Source organism: Egretta garzetta, unplaced genomic scaffold (genome assembly GCF_000687185.1).
Source record: "Egretta garzetta isolate BGI_Z169 unplaced genomic scaffold, ASM68718v1 scaffold321, whole genome shotgun sequence".
NCBI lineage: Eukaryota > Metazoa > Chordata > Aves > Pelecaniformes > Ardeidae > Egretta > Egretta garzetta.
In genome coordinates, this window is record NW_009258756.1 from 2,276,561 (window position 1) to 2,303,267 (window position 26,707).

The 26,707-nt window shown below is 35.5% G+C and overlaps 1 protein-coding gene across 1 annotated transcript in view; it reads right to left on the minus strand.

The window, feature by feature from the left end:
- Window positions 1-5,156: 5,156 nt before the first annotated feature.
- Window positions 5,157-26,707, minus strand: part of IGF1 (insulin like growth factor 1) — a 48,501-nt gene continuing 26,950 nt past the window's right edge. Inside the window, exons 3-4 of the mRNA XM_009649249.2 lie at window positions 14,692-14,873; window positions 5,157-5,216 (exon numbers count right to left, since the gene is read on the minus strand). Of these exons, the coding sequence (XP_009647544.1) occupies window positions 5,157-5,216; window positions 14,692-14,873 (242 nt within the window). The remainder of the gene's footprint in view (window positions 5,217-14,691; window positions 14,874-26,707) is intronic.

A 26,707-nucleotide genomic window follows, 5' to 3' on the forward strand; every position in this document is an offset into this window, starting at 1 on the left:
TTGCTTTACTTAATGCTACTTCCACACATGAATTGGATAATTAAGAATCTCATCAAGGCAAATTCTTTATTTTTTGTGGATTGTACCCGAGAGGAAAAAACCTTAATCACTTGAAAGCCTCATCTCCTCCTCCTTACCCCTGCCCCCCAAATCAAAACAAAACAACCCCCCCAAAACAAACAGACAAACAATAAAGCAATGTTGCAATCGTGCTTTAACTAGTTTTGCTGGGGGGAGAGGGAGGGAGGAATGAATGTTGGTTTTGAATAGAAGTTTGGCATTTGGAAGACTTGCTTGCACTGAACAGTATCCTTAAAAGAGGGACCACTATAGGTTAAGTCCCCAAATAAATTATTACTATTCCTTTTCAGACTAAAAATAAAACATTTTAAATATATTGATTATACCTTCATCAGAACATAAGTATTCTATCTAGCCTATAGGTTCCAAGAATCTCTATTTGGGCTTAACTTACCATCATTTCAAAACAAAACAATGAAATGTGAAATTTTGCACATTAGGATGTTCATAGTGACCACATAAAGTTAAAAAAAAAATTCACAGACTGTTAGCCATATATTTCAACTTTTTCTCACAAACTGATGAGAATTAAAAATAACATTGGTTTCCTGTTAGGAATATTTATTTTTTCATTCCTTGTTAAAATCAGATGCACTTCTTTGTGCTTTTTTTTTTTAAAAGGATATTGACTTTTGAGGGGCATGCCATGAGTGAGAAGGAAATCGGGTAAAAAGAAAAATGTGTGCTCAGTGAAAATCTCAATCATATCATACGACTGACTTTAAGCCAAACTCTATGCTGATTTCAGGCTAGAATGTGGCTTAAAAACCTTTAGTATGATATAGGACTAGCATTAATTTGAACAGGCTTTCAATCATATCCATTGTTCCCTGACTTTAAATGCTTTTCTTCATCTGTATTTCTGACTTGGAGTAAAGATTCAGAATTGCATTTCAAGTCTATGAATTTTTGTGGCATTTTGACTCTTATTCCTGCCCCATCTCCATTGATTTAAGATTTAAGATTTGCCATTGCTGAGTGACAAAAAGTTGAAAAGTTATGGCTAGTTGTATTTCTATTTTAATAACCATACCTATATAATTGTCATTTTCATACATTAAAAAAATATTTATGCTTTCTTTTATATTTTAGTCAAGTACTTTCTTAAACAAAACAATAGCACCACTTTGGCATTGTTGGCCAAATCGGTAACAAGTAAAGCAAATATGGATACACTTTTCCGAACGTATCATGCACTTGCTTGTTAAAATGGAGAGCCAAGAAGACACAGTGCTTGGCCTGGAGTCTTCATTAATCAACTTTAACCATTAATACTAAGTCAACAACCAGCTCATGGGGCAACTGAACATAGCTTCTAATTGTGTATGGAATTCACTCTGTAAAGTTTAACACCAATTTACCCTTTAATCTTAAAAAAGGAATTGACATTGTAATCTGTCTTGGGCAAAAGGAGCCTACTCTAATGTACCTACGGGGACTGAATACAGTATCCCATTATTTGATTTTCTTGTCTTTCTTAACTGAATGGTGCAAATGAGCCTCATCCAAGTCACAGTGTCATACAGTCAAAAGTTACACAATGTAAGCGTATGTTTCTAAGTACATTTTGAGCAGAATATAGAATTTATTCATTTTCTATTTAAAATCTTAATGATTAATTATGGCTACTATGGAGATGAGGCTCAAATTTTGCTACCTTAATGAAAGAGATATATTAAATTCAGTGGGTTTAGATCTGCAGTCCTTTTTGAACTAAGAAAATAATGAGGCTTAATTTACTTTTTCACTTCTGCACTTCAGAGACTTTCTAGGTAATAATTGGAGTTTTATGTCTATTCTAGAATGCAAATGTCTGTGACTTCTGTCATGTGATTTACATGATATGGAAGGATGGGGAGTGGTATTTTCTTTACCACTTAAGTGATTTATGAGACTCAATGGCATCCAGTGGGAGCCCTGTTCCTAAATATCTGGAGTACTTTTGAAAATCCACCTGAACCCTTCAATTTCTCTAATTAGAATTTTTTCAACAGACTACTTTGTACTTCTGGGAGGGAGATGTTTTGGCTCATGCTTCAACTTCTTTAAGTAGCAGATTTATTGAGATTATTAAGCTAATGCAGCCCTTTATCTTTCACACTGACTGGTATACCATGTGCTCCCTGCCATATGACTGGAGATTTCTTGTACAAGTATGCATTTCCCGTCCATGCATTTCTCATCTCTAAGGTGGTGGAGCTACTCTCCATTTTGTGATACCATTTATTCTCTAGTAAATCAAAGTGTTGCCTTTGAAGCTTGTAGCTATTCATTATTTATTGTAGTTTCTTTCAAGAATTGTTCTAATTTGTCTAGACAGTTGTCAAGTTCTCATGTTAGCTATTGCTGTATATGAGTGACATCTTCTAATTATGATTTCTCAATGGGAGAAATATGGTGGCAGGAATGTGAGGGCATGAATTCCAAGAAAAGACCAAAATTTGAATTAATTTACAGGAATTAAAAAGGACAATGATGTATAGTTATTCAGTTACATTAACAGTGCATCAGTAAAATGTTATCTACAAAGAAACTTGCCACCACAGAGATCTGCAAATTGCTTTCTCCACTCACACCTTTCCCCCCTCTATTAGAACTTCAGAGGAGGTAGGGAACAGAAAGAGTCATGGGACACAAAATGGAAATATGTATTATGTCTGAACATCAAAATAGTGCCTTATTCCTAGAATGTATTTCAGAATTCTTAACAGCCAGTGAAGTAAAAATACTTTCCTCTCCACCCCCTCTGCCAAAAAAGGGCCTGTAAGAGCTGTGATAGATATCAGAACTTCTACCTCTGTTTATTGAATTGGTGGTAAATAATTAAGGTTAGTTTCCCCATCTGTTTCTCTGCACTTTCTCCCTTTTACAAGATAACTATTTCAGTCAGTGGCAGCTATGACATATTCTTTTTATTCATTTACTTCACTTTTACATTGCGATGGCAGCCTATTGTGCATATAACCACGTATCTCATGGAAAGCGGAGGGTTTAAAGAATTGCATAGGAACACATTGCTCTTTCCTTGGGAAAAAAATACGAAACCCAAATTTTCTGTGGGAATAGAAAAGGAACTATAATAGTTTTTTTGACTTTTAAGACCTACCTTTCCTGTCTGTTTCACAAGAAACTATTGAGGAGCTGTACAATATGCAGTCTGTGGAGATTCTTCTCTTGTGTTTTAATCAATAGTTCAGTCATCTACTTGTATGGATGTAGTAGAAAGTAAGGCAAATTTGAGCCTTTAAAAAGAGATACTTTACAGATCCAGTCAAATACCTCCCTAACTGCTCCCTTCGTGCAGTATTCTCCCTGCCCTCCTCAGGGCTGACCAAGGGATACTTCATCCCCTGTCTGAGCTTACTTGCATGCAGGGCGATGGGGGGGAAGAAGTCAAGTGAAACCATGTTGCAGTTCTGGACAGGTTGGAACAGCGCGTTCTCCCCTGCCTTCTCTTCCCTTCTCTCACAGAGAAGTTTATTGCTCACCTTGGGACACCATTGGCTTCCTATCCCCCTTTACTACATGGCCGATCTCGCACTGAGTTGGTTTACAAAAATGGAGCACAGGACACAGTGTTATTCAAGGTAGAATCAGTGCAGTACCTATCAAGGTGACACGGCAGAGATTATCTGGAAATATATGTCTTCCACAAGAGTGCATGAAAAGTTATTGTGAGTAGCAGTTTGTAGGACATTATGGTTCATCTCTTCTTGAGGACTCTCTACCCTGTAATTTGGTGATTAGATCAGGTTTCCTGATTTACAGAGGGATGCAGCAGCCTATTTAACAGTCAATTTAGTCACATCTGATTGTGGGAGGAATGAAAATGGCAGAGAACTTGAGTCACCCTCTGTTATGTTTGCATAGAATGCTGGTATTTCAGAAAGATTCAGGCCCTGATGGGTTACCCTTTGAAGTAATTTGAGGGCCGTTTTTCTAATTGTCTTTTCCAGCCCTGGGCATCTATGAATTTGTGTTTCACATTACTGTAAGTGAAAATACCACCATTCAAACATCTAAAAGGAAACAAATAATCTGAATTTTCTTTTGAAGATGGGAAAGTTATTTCCGCCTTGGAATCTGAAGCCATTTTAGTTCATTTAAGCTGAATATTTTTAAAACTACTTTGTTTTTTTAATCTTTGGCTTGATGTTTTCATATTTGCTTTTACCTTTTACCGTTTTGGCCAGACCCTTTCATGTAACAAACTATAAAATAGCACCGTTGTACTACAAAACAGAGATTTTTACATACTGTTTGATATATGTGTATTACTGATATGCTAAATTTTACATACTGCATTATATGGAGGAAGAAAGAAGTTACCTATACTGTTGCAAAATAATTACCTGGAAGAATCATTAATGGTTTGAGAGCCTATGTATGCTTTAACTGCTTTTAAAAATCTTTTGTCTCACAAATTGCAATAAACTGCATCTTTGCAAGAGAAGGAAAAATAAAACTGTCTTAAAACAAATGCATCTATAACCCATATTCTGTCAAAATGCCACAGATGGAATTAATGGATGTTTAAAACTGTATATGTTACCTTACTGCTGCTGTTACTGGGAATGTCAAACTGTGCAAATATGAAGGGGTAGACAAACAATGTTATCAGACACTGTAAAACAAACAGCCTGTTGCTTGTATAGAAGTGCAAATAAAAAAACCACCACTTAGACAAGGCTGATGAATGACTCCAGCAGCCAGTGTTCATAGGTTAATTTAGTGCAATTGGATCCATCAAAGGCCTATAAATTTGTAGGCTTTTGAGGGGCACAGGACTTTAAGAGATTTTGTGCAGGACATTTAAAACAGGTTAACAAACAGTGATATATCAACCACAGAATTTTTTAGCTCTGGGCTGGTTAAAATGTTCTTTTCTTTAAAGACTTAATATTGGAATGTTTAGTTGCATTGTTCACTGGGAGAATGCCCATTGGTTGAGATTGCACCAAGCTTATTAAACCATAGGGTTTTTTAAGTCTTCCAATGTTTAACAAATAATTTATTTACAGCAAAGTATCCTGCAGATGGCACATTCATTCTTCATTCTTGTGGATGGCATGTTCTTACATTCTGTAGTTTCTGTTTCCTGTGTTCCCTCTACTTGTATTCTTCAAATGCACTTCCTGAAGGTGTAGAAAAAAAAAATATTATTCGAGATAGGTTTTAATACGCTGTATGACCACAGAACTCATATTAGTGGGAAAACAGTGATCCTGAATGCTGGAATTGTTAGAACCCTTCTGCCAGTTCACAGAGAACTACACAAAACTTCTGTATGCTAAATTCCCCATCCTCCTAGGCATAAACACTTTGATTGCTGTAATTGTTGATCCTGGCAGAGGAACCATCTGTATACTGGAACCTGGATGGGTTTAGTCACACAGTAGGTACCAAAGATTTCTTTTTATTTCAGAACAAGGACATTTGCAAATGCAGGATATATAGGGGCCAGGGAACTTTGGAGTTGTAACTGCAGGATTTATGGAGCTCCTGTGCTTTGATACCCAGTGGTCAGAGGTTTTAAAAATTGCTGAGTGGAACTCTGTTACCTCCATTTTGCATAAATGGTGTATTAGATGTGTAAGGTTTTTGTTGGATAAGGCCTTTAAGAGGATAAAAAATGTGGGTTCACTGCAGGAGCTGCAGCCAAATAATTTGTATTTTTAAAAAGAGACAACGTGATGTGCCAGGCAAATCAAGAGGGCTTTGGAATGAATAATTCTCTCAGTTCACTGTCTTGCCATGCACCGGCCAGTTTCCAGCAGCAGTGATGGGTGTGGCATATATCTTCCAGTTTGATTTCCTTATTTGCCATGCTGGTAAATATTAGCTGGTCCCACATCTTTGCACATTCTGTACCAGACCAAAAGCAGAATTGTTAAGTGACTCTCCATATTTATAATCCTCATCAGAAGTAAAATTCTTAGTTAATTGAAATAATGTCTGTTGTCTTAAAAGCCAGAAATAAAAACCTCCCTGAGAAAGGTGAGGTATGGGTATGCAGCTCTACCACTGCATTATCTGCTATTTAAGCCCTAAAAAACATGGAAATGTACTAAAAAGTAATGAGTTTTTTGCCTGCTTTTCAGATGGACAGAAAGAAAATGGAAGCTGATTTGGTGCATTATAGTAGTTTTGTTGGGGGGGGTGTTAATTATTTCCTATATAGAATACTATTCTATATATAACTTTTCCATTTGCCTCCAGTATCTATTCAACATAAAATAAATCAGAAACTGGCAAAGGATCACAAAACTTGATCTCCTATAGAGCTTATTCATTTTCACTGGTTTTGGATTGGGTTCTGATGGATAGGAGTTGAATTATTATTTTCAGAATATAAAAAAAACCCAAGCAGTACTAGTAGTTGTTAAATTAATTATACCACCAACAACTAAGAACATTGAGCCAAACTAAGATTTATCATCACTGACAAGCCAAACTTGTTAATAGCAAAGTATTCATAATGAAGAAATGTCTTTGTTAGGAATCTGCCATTCTAGATGTCCTTAGTTAAAATGCAGTTCTAAATGAGGAAGAGATTAATCATCTAGTCACTATTCCTGTGATCAGTTCAGTAGGATACTGGCTTGTCTTCACCAAATTTTGCTAATACTGCTATGGAATAGCTTCCTTAGCATGGATTGAATACAGAAACAGAAACTTCAACAGAACTCTGCTTATCCATGAATGAAAATAATTTTTGTTATTTTGTTGCCTGTTTCTCTTCCAGCTCTTCCAAAACTACCTTTTCTGTCTTTAGTTTTCCCTAAGTTGTACCTCAGTTTTCACCCTGAAGTACTAATTCTCGATGAACATTCCATTTTCACTAGAATCATCATTGCAGCACTTCATAGGAGTCTGCCACTGTTAAGGATCCTGCCTTATACTACAAATGCTTGTATTGGTAACAATGAACTAAGAAAACAGGAATTCCTTGACTCATCTGTCCTGTTTTTTTCCCTCATGGCAACAAAACAAAATATCCTCATCAATGGTGCCCCTAGGTTCTCCTCTTTGAAGAGAGTTTGCCAGCATATAGGAAAAGTTATATCCTACATTTTATTTGCAGAAAGTCATACATTCTTAAAGGCTGAATATTCATAATGCATAAAATGGACAGTGAGAGCCTTATTATGAAACAACAGTCATTTGGCATTGCAGTGGCTTACAAAGTATACTTAGATTGAAAATTAACTGCATGTGTCCCAAATGAAAATAGAAATTCTCTCCACTACTGGATTTTTTTTACTTTAAAAAGGCTTTATCATCCAAATAAAACAAATACTAAGATGCAGCAGGGTTTCAGCTATAGCTTTTAATACTGACATATAGAGGGAAAAAGAGCTGCCACGATATACAGGCTAGCTTTTAAATTGAGGGAAGATGCCATGTTACTTTTAGAACAGTTTCTCCTCTGGAATCAGCATTTTGATGAATAACTACAAAGAAGTGGCACTGGTGGTGGCAGCAGTAACATGCGTGCCAGAAAATGCTTTGACCCACATAACACTTTTTTTTCAAGAATGCAACGTTGAGACCATTGAGGGGAAAAAAAAAGCGTGAATGCCTGAATCAGATTCTCAGGCCTGCCTTTGCACTGGTATGGAAAAGCTTGCCTTATTTCTCAAGTCTTTGAAAAAAGGTAATTAGAAATAAAGTTGTTATCTGTGATGCCTGTTTCATTATCAGATCTTCTGAGCTGATATTCAGACCCAGACAAAGACAATAAGCTTTTTAAGATGACAGATGCAAAATGTCAACTTTGCATAAGTCAGTTTATGAACAGAAGCATGGACTTCTCACCTATAACCTTAAGCACAGATCCTTGGAGACAGGGCAGCATTAACATAAGGATAACAACTACCTTAGTCATGGTAAAGGTCATTTAATTAAGAGGGAAGGGTAATGGAAAGCATGCAGCAGCATTCTTATCCTATTAGGATGGACATTCAAACCTCGTATTGGCATTAAAAGATCTCTTGCTTTATTGGTAATAAATGGAAAATCTAATGTTTGTAGTAACAGGCATGATATCTTAGCTACGAACTGTCTGGGGTCTCTTTGAAAGCTTTTTAGTTCTGTGGGCAGTGTGATCAGTAACATAATAACAAGGCTGGAAAATAAGCAATGGGAGAAAATAATTTTCTGAAGTGAAGAGGCCAAGTTCTTCTATCTGTTACACATAAAGGTTCCATCATTGGCTTGGTAATGTGGCATGGCTGTAATAGAAATTAGGATTAGTGCCATTGTGCATGTTTTGGCCTGTAAATGTATCTGTGAGTTGATACTGAGCCAACTACAAAAGAGTTTGTCAATATTGGAAACGTTAATGAAAAATAATGCAATACTTTTTTCTTAATGGTGTTTTCTTAAACTAAAAATACTAACATCTTTTCCGTCTCTCTCTTAGTCCCACTTAGTATTTATTTAAATTTTGAAGTTCAGATAAAATCTGAAAAGGATTTTTGAGAGAATCTGCTTCCTATTGATACTTTGTTGGTAAATATATTTACGTGTATTTTCCGCATATGAGGCCTAAAGTATTCTTCTTTACTAAAAATCTGAGGAAGAGCAAAATTGTATCAAGATGTACACCTCTTTGGTCTTTTTGTTCAGGGTGCAAGGGGATGGCATGGCAGTATGGTTTTTTGCTTTCCCTCTTCTTTATTTATGGGATTTGAAAATCAGCCTTGCCAGTATTCACATTTACATAGTAATTTTCAAGGTACCTTGTAGTCTTAATTTGATAACAACTTTGTGTCACTGGTTCTGTGACACTGCTTCATTCAAAAAGGTCACAATCTTCCCCCACATCATCCTTTCTTTGATCAGAGAACAGTTGTTTTTCAAAGTTCTATTCACTAGTTTTCTAAATTGCCGTTAAAACTTACTTCATGTAAGGGTAGAAATCCAAATCTTTTATCAGTGTTTCTAAGAGAAAGAAACAAATGAAAGAAAAGCTAGATGGAACCATGTACACCGAAGAAAGAACTTATTTCCCCCTCTTGCTCCTGTTTTGCAGTTTAAAACTCTAAACATAAACTTAGTGTAAAAATAGGTGAAACCATTACTTTGCTTTCCAGCACCAATACTGAACATTTCTCCCTATTTCTTACTCCTCCCTTATGAGCCGATGTATTTGCACATTGAATGAGATTTTAATCTGAAAGCAGTGTCAAAAATTTTAGGTTGTGTGACATGTTTACGTTAAAAAAAAATCTTGATCTATAATGTGCTTTGGTTTCACAGCTGTTCCTTTTGTTAAAAATCCAGGGACAACTTGCTTGGATTTAGAAATGATGACATATGGTTAAGTTGCGTCCTCTTTAATAATATCTGCTTTACACGTAACTAACTGCAGTTGAGGAAGAATTTTATAATGGATTTGTATTATGCAGTCGATCACTTCCTATTTTTTATCAGTTCTGGCAAACCGAATAGTGAATTAGCTCTCATTTTTTAATAGAAAGAATTCTGACAAAAGCTTGCAACAGAGCATTCAAATAGAAAGCAAGTAAACAAAACAGGCTTGGGATGAGCATAATTGATGAATGGTCATTAAATGAGTGAACAACAGATCATGCAGGTTGGTTGGATTATTTGATCAAATATTTAGGTTTTCCTTATTCTTAAAAAAGGTATTACTCATGAATTTTCAAATAAATTTTGTTACAAAAGAAAATTGCTGCAAGACTAATAGGAATATTTACTGGATTGTTATCCTGCAAAAATTACCTATTTGTTTAAATGTACAAGTTACATGAAAATTTAATCAACTTTAATTTTTACAGTATTTTAACTGTTTATTTTTTGAATGGGCTTATAATTAATGCAAAAAAGTGAAGTACTAAATTTCGGTAGCTTAATTAAGATGGTCAGAAGCAAAGTAAGTGGATTTTGAGTAATATTAAATTACTTGAAATTTGAAGCTTTGAGGAGACTGAAAATAGCTTAATGAAGATCAGTTTCACACAAAAAAAAGATAGAGCATCAAGAAATCAAAAAGCTTTATTTTGGCTTTTTGAGATCAAAATGTTTTCCTTTGGAAATACCAAAATATTAAATTCCAGCAGTTCAATGTGAAACTTCTGACTTTCCCTTTTCAAAATAATAATTTTTTTCATTCAATGTAGTAAAGAGACATAGAGAACTAATTAACATTAATAATGTAAATACTACTAATAAAAAGGTATATACATTGAAGTAAATTAAATAAACTGAAAAGAAGAAAACCAATCTTTTCACCCTCGGTCTTAGTGTTGTAATGGGATCTAAAACTACTCTGTTCCCTTACCTAAATACTCCAGAACAGTTGTCCTGGATTTTTTTTTTATTTCAATAATCTGAACACTAAACTGAAAATCAAATTTAATCACCTGGCATTCCTTAGGAAGCCTATTAGAGAAAACCAATTCTGTAGTTCTTGCATATTTTATGCTATTTTTGTATTTCTGGTCAGCTGTTCTTGTACTGAGGAATCTGAATGACCAGGGCAATATTTTCTAGAACACATATTGACTGAATGTAGATTATACAGATAGATCCTATTGTATTTCAAAGGGATAATTTACCTTTGCAGATTAAGTTCAGAGGAACAGAAAAAAAAAAGATATAAAGTAAATGATTTACTAAATCTTAGCCAGCTATGTTGGTTTTGTATAAAATCTGCTTCAGATACGATTGTTACAGCAACATGTGAAGGCTATTGAAAAAACTATTTGTATAAACCTAAAGCATTTTCTCATTTACTAGACATTGTCCAGTTGTCACCAAGAAGACCTTTCTTCTATGCCAGATCTGAGCATTTGAAAACAGAACTGCCACTTCACTGTCTATTTCCTGTACCCCAGCCTGGATATATTTATTGTCTTACACTGGAGAAAGCAATTGCAATGCTCCAGAAAACTCTCAAACTACAAAAAGTTTTTTTCATCCCAGACAGAGTTGCTGGCCCAGAGAGGTTAGGTGGCGTTTGTAGGGTTCTACTCAAAAAATATAAAGTATTTCAGGGAGTAGGGTAGATATTTCTGCTTAAGCAGGGGGGTCACAGTCTGGTGAGAGTTTGGTATCCTTTCGATGGATGTCTGAGTACGATGTTTGACTGCTGGGCACCAACAGAAACTACGTCTATGTATTTCATAACTTACTCAAGGCCTGCAGTACTGAAATCCAGCTGGAAAGATACTCTGAATTACCCTATCTGTTCACTAGAGACTTTAGGGTGGTTGGTCTGTAGGTATCCCGTTGTGTTCTGAGGCATTCCTCATTTCTCTCTGAATGTGTGTTTGTTGCATTCATTGGCTGCTCCAGTTTAAGGTAATTTTGTCATGGCCTAAGTGCAACAGAGGTGGTGAAAGCTGGGTATCTACAATAAGGCAGATTTAAGTTTGGGTATGTGCTCCATTATATTCAGCAGTTGAGGCAATAACAAAGTGCTTCTAACTGCCTTCTTTCTTAATTTCTTTTTTAATGAATCTGTGAAGGATGCTGTGTATATAATACCCCTAAGTATATCATAACAATGTGTGCAAAAATATTTATTTATGAGTAAATGCCTTAGAACAGGACAGATAATGATCCTATAAAGAAAGAACTATTTTATTCATCAGCTACAAATAAACAAAACTCTACACAAACAGCCTCTGTAATTGGATTAAAACTAGTTCTTGACGTTGACCTCATAGTAGCAAATAGGCATTTTAGTGTTCCCAGCCCACATTAATCAGTCAGTGCTTGGCCCTCATCATTCAGATTCATGTGTGTAATGTAGCAACACTTGTTTGTATTGTAATGACCAAAGATCAGAATTAACATAACCTATAAACAGAAGAGCATCCCTACTCCATCGAAGTAAGTTATTCTACCAAATTGTGTGAAGGAGGAATGATCTGCTCGAGGAATTGGGAAAGTAGACCACTTACAAAAACACTCAAACCAAAACACAAATCCTGGATTTGACTATTAAAAGGTTGTGAGGAAACACCAAATAAAAACTACATTAGAAGTATAAAAGGCATAAGAAACTGATTGTGTATGAAATCTGAGAGTAACTGTACACCACCTTATATATTCCACTTAATCCTGCCTTAAAATTTTTATCTAAGTAAGAAAATTTTAAAGAGGTCATATATATTATCTTATATACAGATGTTCTCTTTATGTGTATATGTATCTCATCTATAACTTATAATATTGAGAGAAAAATATGCTAAAGCGGAAAAAAATTGCTCAATTGAAAAATAATTTGGCTTCTGTATAATTAATTTTTTTATTAAAATCTGTGACATATCAACTAAATTAACTAAATGCATTCATATTGGGGGGACCTATCCAAAGAAGAAAGTATGAACATAGCATTATCTTTCTTAGTGGAGGCATGTACAGCTGACTGTAAAAAGAAAAAAGAAAGAAAAAGTAATTACATGAGAATATGGTATACATATCAGAGCTTTTTCACACAGAGTTTTTTTAATGAATTCTGTTTCCCTTCTCTTCCCTTCCCTGTATTTTCCTTTTGTCTGTCATAAATGTGAAAAATAGTTTCTCCTACCCCTTCAGTATTTTTGTTTCCTCAATCTCATTTTCGCCATTCACAGATATTAACAAAAATTTCAGTTTGTTTTTCCCATCAGATTTCTGTTATTTTACCACCAAGTTCCCATCAGGAAGCATTTATGATTTTTTTGCTTCTGATTCACTGCTCTCCTCCTTTTCCCATACATTTTCTTTAAAGGTGGTGTTTTCTTTGATGTTAATTTTTTGCTAATCTTATTTTCTCTCCCCTTTTCTCAAAATCCTATCTTTTCTGTATGATGCACCATGGTTCATTCAGTTATACAATATTTCTCATCTTCTCAGCCTCTTTGATCTAATTCCCTCCCCTTTCTTTTCCTCTGCTCTTCATTGTCCTTTTACTGTCCTTTTCATCTCTTGATTTTTTTCTCCTTTTAATTTCCTGGATGATTTCTTCTGCAGCTAGGTTCTCTCAATTACTCTCCCTCTAATTTTTTTCTTCTTCCAGTATCCCCCCTGCTGCTGCAGAAAGATGCAAAGCCTTTCTTCTCTTCCTTCCTGTTTGTATGAGAAGTGTTTTCCTGCCTATCTTTTGAACTGGGAGGACAGCTGCCTAAAGAATGACATCATCCCTCAGCCCTCCAAGGAAAGTGGTGTGGAGATTCACGAGAAAGCTGGCAGCTATCCTGTCTCCTTTTACGTGAAGTTACAGAATGTTTTACCCATCACCTTAACAACAAGTACGGGAAGGAGCACACAGATTACTGGCCAAGCCTGTTTTCTTCTTTTCCCTCAAGCCTTAAATATACGTGTGCCCAGACAAGAGTAAACCACAAGGTTTTCTTGTCTATAGTTGAGGTCTGCCTGAAGAAGGCTTCACTTGTTGTCATGTGTGCCTTTTGAGATGTTCACGGTTAAGGTGATACTTCCCAGGAAGAATCATAGAGCCATTACTTTCAAAGGTTGAAAACTCTTGAGGAAGAGGTGAAAGGATTCCATTCTTTGGATTGACTTATGGAAAAGAAATGGATGCTGGAACGATTACAATTGTTCTTTTCATAAAGATGATATTAAGGAAATTACTATATGGTGTTGGTTTCCTGACTTCCTATGAAATCTTAGGATTTCATGCAGCTCCGTTGCTTACAAGGAAAAATTTTCAGATAACTGCAGGAGTGGGGCCAACATATGTGTAGGACAGACAGGGTCAACAGCAATAAAATATATCACTAGAAGCTTATAGCAGATGACAGAGAACATGTAAAACAGATGTTGAGAACTCAAACAGGAGAGAGAGTTGGACATGAGCTTAGTGGTAAAGATGGGTTTTCTGAACTATAGGCTTTGTTGAGGAGATATGAGATTTAACTACATATATGTATAGTATACCTAGTATGACAGGAACAAAAATCTGGATAATTTCAAATCCACAACTATACAAATAATACCAATGAATATTTGAAGTGCTTGGAAAATAGACATATTAAACATTAAATAGTTAGAATGAAGTATGTAAAGATTGCATTGACTATCCAGTTAGTATAGTTCTCATAAATAAATAAAAAAAAAAAGACAAAATAATGAGGAAATATGAAAATCATTTGTTCATTTACATGTAAAATGAGTAGCAGAAGAGCTGTGTTTTCCTTTTGGTCACTCACTCTACCTCTTCCTGACAAGGAAGGATGAGTGAGGAGGTTCTGTGTAGATCAGTTGTTAAACATTCAGTGTTTGGTTTCTCTTTCAAAAGAAGTCTTAAGTGGTATTTATGATTGGATGATATGAGTTCTTGTCATTTAATACCCAGTAGCAGGATAAAGCCTCACAACTACTAGCTTAGCAATTCCATCTTTTATTCAGTGTTCCTAAGAGATGAGATAGAACACACCATTTCCTACTTATTTCCTACCACAGACACGGTTTTCCAAACCCCCACTAAATCTCAGTGTCTCTAGTAGGCAGAACACATCAGTTGTTTGCTATGTTACCAGCCTTGATGGAATTTTTCTTCCCTAAAATAAGTAGGGGTTTTGTTTTGGGGTTTTGTTTTGTTTTGTTTTGTTTTTTTCCAGCCTGGCCTACCTTTTGTGCTTTTGGCATATCAGTGTGGCGCTGAGCACGTACAGAGCGTGCAGATTTAGGTGGCTTTATTGGAGCACAATACATCTCCAGCCTCCTCAGGTCACAACTCTGGAAGCAGCATTCATCCACTATTCCCTTGTGGTGTAAGCGTCTACTGCTGGATCCATACCCTGTAGGCTTACCTATTCAAAACACAAATGGAAAGTTTTTATGTTAGAAAGAAAATGCAAAGATCTCAGCAGCAATCATATTAAGTTGCATTATTTTAACTGAATCACCAATGACAGTTGTAGAGGCTGCATGTGTGTATCTATTCTAAGACCTTGTTCTCAGATACAGCTTTGAAAGATATTCCTGGAAATGGCCAGCTTTAATCTCTGTCTATGGGTGGTTGCTATTTAAGCATTTGAGTGAAATTATGTCTTCTTAGAAAAGTATTACTAAAAGATTTTCTTGAACTGTCTTGGCATTGAAAGTGGAGAGGAAGGAAGTTGAAAACTGGCATTTAGAAGCCTTGCAAATGAAATTTGCCCTTTAGCTTTTGGATGAAAACTGATTGTTGAGCTGACTGAGGTAGGCAAGTATTTTCTAAGGAAAAAGGCTACACTGAGCCACTATGTAAAGTCAGAGTGTTCCTAAGGGAAAATAAATGCTGTACACCACTGCACAGGCTGTAAGATCTGCAATTTCAAAAACTAGTAACCAATGAAATGTAGAAAAAATAGGAAGATGATTGATGGAACAGATACAAGCGGAAGATTTTATGTTCTATAGTTTTGCACAAGATAGGAAATGGGACTGACTTAACGTGGTCTTTCCTCTGTTTTATGTCCTGTGTTTTGTGGGTTTTTGTCAACTACTTGGCTGGCAAATGTTTTCCATTTTTCACTCAGCTCCAGAAAAAGGTAACATTTTCATTCGTAGAACTCTTACACTCTTCTTTTTTTTTTCAGTGATTCATGATTTTTTTAGTAACTGTTGATTTCTCTGCTGTAGTTTGCAAAGATTACAGACCCGTTATGTCCTGGGTTTGTTTCTATGCAACTCAATTGGATGTGCAGTTGCCCTCTTATGACTAACTAGAAATGAAGCAACAGTAAATTCACAAAATTAAGTAGTTGTTTACTTACTACATCGATTTTAAAATTCTGGTAGAATTTGGTTTCAGACAATAAAATTCTGAAAAGATTAAACATTTTATTTTGACATTTTCAGCATTGAATGTTTCCATTTACAAAATGATCCATACTGATTAAGAACCACAAAATATGGAAAAAGGGAAAGAAAATTACACCAAGACCCAAAAAATGAAGTATCTCAATTCAGTGAGCTCTACCATATTCTTTTTCTTGCTTCCCACCCACCCCCCGTTTAGTTTTATCACTGAGACCAAAAATCTGTTTGGCAGGATCTTATGTTTTAAGAAATTTCTCAACCTAGATAAAGGATGAGGGTACAAAAAAAAAGGGGGGGTGGGGGTGAAAACTCAGATTCTCTTTGGGAAGGTATTGCCTCCAATGTTTTTACAGCAAAATCTAGGTTAATAACCATATACTTGTCCTGCAGCTGCTAATTTGAAGACAACACTGCATTTTGCAGTTCTCTGTGATTAAAACATATGTCCACTGATGAAAAACACTTGAGGGCTTAGTAAATCTGTAAATGAAAAGACCTCTAGTGGTAAAGTATGTCTAACATTTTAGACAGCAATACAGAACTAACTATCCCTATGAGCTTTGTAAACCCAGACAATAGGTTTTAAAATGTCTTTTATTTGAGGGACTATAAATTAAAAAAAAAAAAAAAAGACCATTCTTACTTAGTATATTGTAATCCACTGGGGGCCTCTATACTGTACATTGCCTGCTAAATTATTTGTTTCATAAGACTAAACAGAACAGCAAGCCAGGAGTAGCTTACAGTAATATTTTAATTTGTCTGTGTGTGTGTGTTGCTTTTGGTGTATCACTGAAAAGTATTGTAAATACTAAATATTATATATTCATATATTCATATATAAATATTGTCTATATAAAATACTAAATATTATAAATACTAAGACACAGAGTTTTGGGGTTTTTTTTCAAGACTGTTTATTTTCCTTTAAATGGTATTTCACATCAGCTAACAGGCATAGAGGTTTGGTTGATTCCCTGGTTACTGCTAATAGTAAAAATAAGGATGGATGGTTCATTGTTTAGTTTTATCTGGCTTATCATGACCTTTTTACCTAGAAAAAAAGTTACCTATTAAAAAAAATTCTATCAGGCCAATAGTATATTTCAGGATTAGTAATATTTTGCACTTCTAAGAATCTTACAAACGTTAGCTCCTCATGACATTCATTGAAGGTAGGTAATATTACCTTTAGGTGACAAAATTTAGAATCAGTAAGATTAAATGCATTGGCTAGGAAATTCCATGAGTTAACAACAAAACTTGATAGAAGAAATCTTCCTTCCATGAATAGCAAGACTATAAATGTCTAATGACTGATAGCAGCATTTTTTATGGGAGCCATTGTTATATGAAGGGGTTATAAAGGAAATAAAGGAAATAGTCAAATGAAATGTAAAATTTGTAAGGCCTCAAAATTTTGTTGCTTAATATGGTTAACATTTAGCTTTGTCGTGATCAAAGCCAAAGATTAACTGGTTGGTAGAGGTGATTTTTTTTAGAAAATCTTTTCATGTCCTTTAAGAATTAATAGTTCTTTCCAATTTGTCTGTGTTGAGCCTGTACTTATACAGCATTGCTGGTATTTTGCCATTTAAAATTTAGCTCAAGTATATAATCTGATGCTTTCTTTCCTTAATTATTTTTTACTCAAGACATATAATAAAACAATGACATGCAATGGGTTATATAATGTCTTACCAGTTTATCAGTATCATTTATTGTACAAAATTTATGACTTTTTGCTAAATAGAGTAATTTCAACAGGAATACATTTGATTTTGCCTTGATGATAGATAAAGTAGAGGAACTAGAGTCATATACTGTAACTTTTAATAACACCACACATTTATTTGTGTTGGCATCTTTCAGGTGAAAATCTCAGTGTACTTCAAAATTATTTTTACTGTAGCCAGACCAAAGAAGTCTATGAGATGGTTCTTTTTCTGACAGAATAATAACTTTATGAAGGAGGATATAATATCTTATAGCTCTTTAAAGAACCTGTATGGTACATGTAACAAGTTTGGAATGGAATCACTAACACATCAGTGATGTGTTCAGCGATGAAACTTGACATTTATTTATAGACTTAAATATTCATGTATCACATGGCATGTGAAATGCTCATCCTTCATAAAAAGATAATATTAGTATTGTGAAGTCAAATGGCTTTTTTTTTCTTTAAAGAAAAGTTTTCCCGAAGTTTTTAAAAGACATAAACAATCAAGTATACTTAAAATTCATATGAAATAGAAAGTGATATTGCCTAAAGTACTGTACAACAAACAGAGCAAATAAATAGAAAAAAATAGGAATTTTTTTTTTTTTTCAGTAATCATGATTCTGGACTCTACTTCTGAGAAGTATCTGATGTTTATATTAATTTTAAACCAATATATTTTTAATTGCTGCTGTCCTCTTAAGTGCTGCAGTATACCAAAGATTCTATCACAGACAAAGATGAAGTAAAGAATTACAAGGAGATACTACCACTTCTACAGATATTATCAGTACTTGACCCATCTTCATCTGGAAGGACTGCAGGATTACATGGTCCCAGTTCATCAAGTTACCAAAGTATGCACTTAGACCTAGGCAAACATTCAAGCTCCTACGAGGTCCGAGGTCTCTTGGACTAAAGCACATATTCAACAGTAAGCACATGCCTGAGTGCTCTCCTACATAGGGACTGATGTAACTAAGCACTTAATTTCTAGACCAAAATCCGTATTAGTAAACAAATGGCTGGTGGCTCTGCACATTTAATACCAGTTTTCTGATCCTTAATGTTTTTTATGATATTGCCTTAAAATACTGACTGATCTTGCTGTGTCAGTATATTGGGTACCCATATAGTTCTTTCTCATCTTTCTGACACAATTCAGTGGTGCCTTCCAGCTGTTATCAAAAAGTTCCTTATATTTACTCAACCTTCAAAGTGCTGCCTGTGGACATGTAACAGTCCTAGGCATTCCTTTTTGCTGACGTACACTCGTTTTCTTGGAGGTTTCTTTCCTTTTTTGGCAGTTGCTAGCTCAAAAGAGGTTTCATATCATGTAGGTCAAAGTTTACTTAATAGAATTTTTGGCTGTCATTTAATCTACTGTACCAAATATGTGAATGTTTCTTTGCCTGTGCTACAAGCAGATACAAAGTCTAGTCACACTGCTCTGAAGTTCATAGAATAGAATCATAGAATCATAGAATGTTTAGGGTTGGAAGGGACCACTAGTGGTCATCTAGTCCAACCCCCCTGCAGTGAGCAGGGACACTGCTAACTAGATCAGGTTGCTCAGAGCCCCATCCAACCTGGCCTTGAATGTTCTCTGAAAGCAGGCCAAGGTACAGGATTCCAAGAGTTAAACAGCTAGCTTCTGTACTAGCAGCATGTCCCTTTAAATAATGTAAAGTCAGGGGAGTAATTCAGCAGGGCCTGTTTACGCTAGAGTTCTTTGTTCCCCCCGCCTTCCCTCCAATACATCTCATGGGTGCTGTCATTAGTTCTGCTCTGCTGACGGTTTCGATGTGAGAAGCACTGGTGTAGGTGGACTACAGACATTTCAATTGTCAACTATCTAGGCATTCTGTGGAGTATTATAATCTACTGTTGTAGCATTAATGATAAAAATTGCATGAGAAAGAGCCCAGGATAAACACAAAGCTAATTTACAGTTTAGAGGGCTCTAGGAAGAACTGGGGTAATGTGTCCTGGAGCTTTTATGTGACTCTTTATATTTGCTGTACATAGTGTCTTTTTTAGCACAGCTATAGAGCCCAAAAATACCATTTAGACTGTAATTCAGAAAAACATCATAAATCTGAAAAATAGTGAACTTATTCCTAACCTACTATTAGAGTCAATCTTCAGCTATAACTGCAGCTTTTAAAGTACTGTGAAAGGCTATTGACCTATTAGAGTACTATAATCTTGTACTGAGAAACTCAAAATGCTTCCATCAAAATATCAGGGTGATACAGTTCATACGATTTTGAAGCATTGATAGCAGTTTTGGGGTACCTCTGTGAGGGATCCTCCAGAGAAGTGTGATGACAATTTTTTTTCTCATTTACCCCAGTGTCCAGTTCATACTTTACAGTATCTGGACGTATTTAAGCATACTATGAGGCAGTAGGTCCATCAGACAGCATTTTTCTGTAGCCTGAACTAAAAAGTTGAGAATCTGTGGTGCTATATTACAATGTATTATCTGAACAAGCACATACTGTATGCTAGATCCAGACTGGGAGCTGGTGGTTGGAGCATATTTGAGTCTCATGTACTATCTGCCTTATGGTGGCACAGAAGACTAGGGATGCTGAATTTGAGATTCATCTTACTCAGCTTTACTATCTGAAAATTAGGGATCTGGTTTAAGATAGTCAAGTCAACATGCAGATGTGTCTGGAGAGTGACTTATTCCTGGTTTGAATGCTCTGCTTAAACAAAATGAATCCTTGCCTGCTGAAAGAGCCCCTGTTCTTTCATCAGCTACAGATAAAGCTACTTGATCTACTCTTAGAGTATATGCACAACTTCGTCTAGGTAACTGAACTCAAGGAAAATTAATTCCATTGAAAGTGATTTGTCCTAAATCACAAAATACACGTCACTGGTGGAGTACAAAGCCATTCTCTTTTATTTCCATCTTAACAATTAAATATAATGACAGATATTGTTCTAAAAAGCATACCAGCCAGTGTACTGTTTAACTATGTAACTCCATACCTCCTGGACAATATTCTGTATATCAGGCTAGTATTCTTTTCTATTTTTGCATTATAAATGCAGGTATATGCAAAATCAGGGATTGTTGATATCACTTTTCATCTCTGTGTGATCTTAGACAAATGGTTTAATGTTATATTGGTGATACTTCTTGAGGGTACTCTGGAATTTCTAATCTGTATTTGGAAAATTATGAGTCAATGTTCAATCAGCAGGGAATGCCTGTATTATGATACTTCTATGAACCGTTAAAACAAACAAACAAACAAGCAAACAACAAATCTTGTGAACTGTTGTAAAGTCCCTTTACAGAAATACCTCAAGGTTTAAACGTTGCAAAGTAGGCAATCTGATTTTCATGTAAATAAGTTGCATGCATTTTGAAGCTACAATATTTAATATTTAGCTTCCATTTTCCTTCAATGTTTTGTTAGTGCCAAAAAATAATTATGCTTAGACTGATTTTTGTTTGTATTCATCAAAATGAGCATATATTAGCATTTATAAATGCTCAATGAATGGATGCTCTAGCTCTGAAGTCTAATTTAATATGCATGAGAATAGAGGATAACCTTTATCAGTATGCACAAGTAAAATCTTTATGAAAGCATGTGCATTTGTTAATATTGAGTTACTGCACTAGAGCTACTGCTTTGTGGAATACTGGATTGCATTAATTACCGAGTCCAAGGCAAGATGTTTGCTCATTGCTCTGAAATTCTAGGCGAGTAAGACAGGGGAAACATAGGCACTCAGTACTGATCTATAAGAGAAATCTATCACAACTTCACAGAGTGTTTTGCCTGATTAATTAAGATTTATAAGCTGCACCTTATGAAAAAATGAAAACTCTGATGTTTCAAATGGAGAGTAAAATATGTCACTTCTTTAAAGTCAGTTAGCCAACAAATGTAGATTTATTCCAAAAGGTGTCTTAATTTTTGATTTGTATGACTTTGTTTATTTAGTCTGCCCCACAGTTGAAGAAGGTAATTTTTTCCTCTAGAAATATGCTTTCAGAAGCATTTTTTTCTTCATTGTGTATTTAATTGGAAAAAAACCCTTCTCTTCCCCTAAACTTATTTCCAAAGTACAGTACTTGTAAGAATTTCCTCTCACATATAACTGCACTGTACTCTGCCCTTTTTATGGAATGGCTGCTTTGGAGGCCATTAAGTATATGAAGCATGTGATAGAGCCATTATGCTTCACACAGTAGTTCCTAAGCCAGTTGCAACTTATGAGGAGAAAGACCTATAGTTTTGTGAGTAGTGCACTGGGATATGAAACGGAAATTTCAGAGTTTAGAATTCTTTTGAGGAAAAAAAATAGCAGAAAGAGTGGGAAACAATATAATGTATTATTTTACACCAATTCAGTGCTCTGGAGGGTGAAAACCTTGCCAACCTAGCACAATTTACAAGCCTACGTCAGATTCCGGGGCTGGAAAGTGCCAGATGCTGCCAAAAAATATATACTTTGGCAAGGGAAATGCTTCGCTGGAAAGAAATCCACTATTGCAAGAATAGCCAGGTTTATCAGGGTTTAGGACAAGATAATTAGAAACCAGTAGGTCATTGTCACATTGGAATATTGCCTCCTACAGTGCATCAAGGAGGTCAATGGTAATACAGTCATCCATCCATAATGAGAATACATTCTCTGCTCTTCTTGCATCTTGCTCTCACAGTAAATTATTATTGCTTACCCTTGTGTGTGGTGGAAGGATGATCAGTCGTGATAGGACCTTTCGAACCCTTCTTATCCCATAGCCAATGTAAAGCTGCTTTTTATTTGGATTCTCAAATGAATAACAATGCAAAAAAACATAGCTGGGTGAAATCCTAGCATCGCTGAAGTCACTGGGAAATCTTTTAGTGCAGTCAGGATTATGCCCTGATGAATCAGGTGCCAGAAGCTACTTATATATAACCTGATCCAAGGTCTGTTAAAATCAATGAAAAGACTTCCATTGCTGTTAGTAGGCTTTGCATCAGGCTGATAATGAGCAATCATTTGCTTTTTCTTCCAACCTTATGGTTCAGTGAGTAAATACGATCTTAGTGGCATCTAGAGAGATTTGCAGGGAATGGATGTGGTGTGATTCCTTGAAGGAGGCAAGAACAAAAGAATACTGATGTACGACATGAAGCAGCATGACTGCTATGTGGTTAATGCCACTGACCACATAACAAGCAGTACATTGCTTTGCACTGTGTAATCAAGATGTTTATCTCTATAGATACTCTTTCTCAGCTGTATTCTGAGAAATGAAAGCAAATAACAAATGACAAACATGGTACTCTTGTTCCTGCATTTTGGAATGATTGCCTGGTTGGAGGCGGAAGGTGTGAATGGCTGTTGCATTAAGTAACTCCTGTCTAATACCTTTCACACTACCCAGGAGTGAACCTATTGGCACACGTTACAATTTTTATTTCTATTTATACAGCAGTAGAACTTTATACAGCAGTAGCACTTACAGAAGGGTAAGCAGTTGAGCGCAGGCCATCTTATCTACTACAGCATCAGACAATTTTCATTCCCTTACTAGAAACATGTGTGACAATAGAAAAGAAAGCAGGAGGGGAAAAAAGATAACAGTAAGGGCCTGGCTCACTTCTCTCTCACACTAGTTTTGTATTTGTTTAATGAAGTTAACTTCAGTGGATTTACTCAAATGTGCTCTAAGCTCTAGAGCTATAAGCTCTGTTTAGTAAGATCTGATATCATTGCCGAGGGCTTTGTCAGCAAGAAGCATCCAACCTTGTACAATGATGCAGCAACAGAGCATAAGGAATAAACAAGATTCAGCTTTGTACCTGTGCAGTATTGTCTGAATCTTGTTCAGACTTAAAGTTATTGAACTTTTCTGTACAAGTCAGAATGACATGACCTTAATGACTTCAAAAATTACATTAAGCAGGATAAGATGACTTAATGCTTTTGATAAAAGTCCAGCATGTAGTTTTCTTATGGAGACATTTAAAATGTGAATTATTTTCCAGAAAACTTATTTTTGGTTGTCTGCTACTTTTGGTGTATTGGGATACTTTTACTTGGTTCTTGACTTACAAGATTCCTGGTTAGCAAGGAAAAATTAACCACGACATTCAGAGAGGGAATTAAGACAAAAAGATTAAGAGACAGATTCCTTTATCTTCACTGATGTTAAACAGTGCTTTATCCTAAATTAAGGGAGCTCTTTGCAGAGAAAGATAGTACTTAATTTGAGTAATATTTATGGAATCAACTTATCAATTATTTGCACAGCAGAAGGCTATGACAGTGCCAGGAACTGAACCTACACCAACATAAGCAGCAGGCCAATGCTTTAACTGTATACCTGTCTTCCTTTAACCTTATTTTTGAGTCAGTAGGGCATGTAAAAATCTAATCTTGAAATGAAACATTCCTTTGCGGTCATGATGCTCCTGTTAAACTTGTCTAATGAGATAAAAGAAAAAAAGAAACTTTCCAGTGAAGTACATAGTCACTAGGGAGTGAGGATGAAGTCATTGGGATGAGAAAGGGACAGTGAGTCGTGCCTGGAAACAAAAACAGAACTAAACCTAGCTAAAACATACTGTTATGCTTGATTCACCTTTCACTTGCACTGGTTTTCTACCAGTTGTAGCTCCATTCTTCAGTGATTTAATACTGCAATTGGAGCTAGGAGAATCAGTTCTAGTGACAGGAACATACAGAAAAACAAGTCACTGCTGAATAATAAATGAAACTACTCTTGTTCTCCTTGACCATCCAGCTCACCTTGTCATTCCTGAAGATGTGCAGGGGGATTATAGAGCAACACTGGTACAGTGCAGGGAGAAATTGGTTCCAGTATAACATCTTAAATCCCAAACCTACAGTTTCTGTAGGATCGTTGAAAATGGAAGGCAATAAAGTTGGTTTATGAAGCAAATAGGAAGTAATCCTTCTTTTACAGGGCTGAAAAGGCCCTCTCCAGTTACAGTTTTTAAAAGGGAATGTGGTTTCTGAGTGGATTTTTTTTAAGTTCTCACTTGCTAAGTTTCAATGGTCTTTTCAGGGAAGTTCAAAGGTTTTAAAAGTTCATTTCCATTTAAAGAGAAGTTTTTCTAAGCAACCAGAGTTATTAATTTCTTTTACTTTTTCCTTTCCAACTTCTTCAGACTTGATTAATGATTGAAACCTCCGCATCAGTTAAAAATGTTTTTCAATGTCTTCTCTTATTTGGCAATCTTGCTGTCCTTTCGTTTTGCTAGGTTTTTTCTGTGGTTCATACAGGAATATTAAAAATTTTAAAGGACTGTGGCAATGTTGAAGTTGATCTGGCTTCTAAATTCTGTGTGCTCACTGTTTTCTTTTGAGCCGCAACTTTGTGCATCCACAATCATTTAGGCAAGGGAATCTAGTTCAGCAGAAAAGAAGTAGGATGAATAAGTACGCTTGCAATGGTGTAGACTTTTTCATTTATCTTATTGGTGTACTAATGTGCAAGCTTAATGGAGACTCTGTAAATGCTAACTCTGTTAGATGTGCTTCAGTCTACAAAAGCATTCATCCCAATGCTGGGCCAGTGTTTTTGCACATCATGACATCTACTTCATCAGCTGAGCTTATTCCTGCTCAGGAGCTATGATGGTTATGCAGAACAAAACAAAAAAAGGATTGTGGAAGAATGAAAAAAAACCCAAGCTTGCCTTAAGCATACTTGACCAGTGGAGGGCTTACATGGTATCACAGAAAATGAGCAAGTAGCACCAAGTAATTCCTATGAAGAGCATTTCTAAAGAATCTCTTTTATGCCTGTATTGGTTATTAGAAATCACAGCTATTTTTAATTCTCAAGCCTTCAACACCTATCATTCAATTTTTATTCCTTTAAATACTAATAAATCTCAAATCCTGAAGGACTTTGAAGAAAGCTTTTGATCATCTGAAAGCATAGACTTTGAGTTGTGTCTGAAGATATTTCTTGGACACAGACATCAGTATTAAGGCCTTTTGACATATTTTTGTTGTGAGTCTTTAGACCTTTATTTCTCTAGTTACAAGTCACTTAGCTGTATTTGAAATTAGTAATCTGGTATTCAAATATGACATTAAGAGTCAAACTGTACAAAGGAAAACTATGTTCAGGCATACTCTTACTACCCAAAATTTGACTTAATAAGATGATAAATATTTTCCAATAACTATACTTTAGTAGTTAATTGTAGTTAATTCTACAATTAAATCTGATATATGTGTACATAAACCAAATCAAATAGGATAGAAAACAATACTTCCACACAAAAAACCGCACCAAAACACCAAAATCCTTGTAATTTCTTCTTCTTTTCTTCTTCCATCTAATTTGATACAACTAAAGGAATGGTCAGCTGTCCAGGGGAGGTTAAATAATTTTCAGATATTATAGATGTGTAGGTTACTTTTTTTATATATACCATATTCAAATTAACTTTTCCATTAGCCACTCAAATGTCAAGAAAAAGTGAAGTAATCTATAAAATTTCCTCTGATTCTGCCTCCTAAAAATGCTACTGCATAATTTTGATAGTACTTGCAACCTCCTGAACTTTTAGTATTATACATTTTAAGTGTGGATGTAGATGCCAGCAGTAAAATATTTCTTTCTCTTAGTCCTTCTGTACCAAAACTTTTTTAGAGTTCTTTCCATTGAGAGAGATTTTGTGATAAAATATGACCACTGCTCTCACTGAACCTTTGGTGAAAATGTATACCGAATGAAAGTTTTCTGTGGTGTGGGAAAGTTGGATTCATTTTTTCCCCCTTGTTTTGCATATTGCATTCCTCTGAACTCCTCTTTGCTAACCAGAAAAGGAGGTGCCAAAACAACCCAAGGAGGCTGTGCAGCCTGTCCGGGAGTGAGAACTTCAGCAAGTTTAGTCGGAGTGGCTGTTCATGTTAGACTTCCAGCATAAGGGCCTTAACCAGGATGACACTTTAATTTTGCAGAACTCATTTTCCCCAGTTGTGAAATTCAGAAAAGTTTCAGGTCAGCATCTGGGATAAAATCCTAAATGGAAGTAAAATGAAGTCACTTTCGCAGTTCTGTTTAATGGTTCTGTGTTTTCTCTTCTTTGCTTCTAAATGATTATCTAA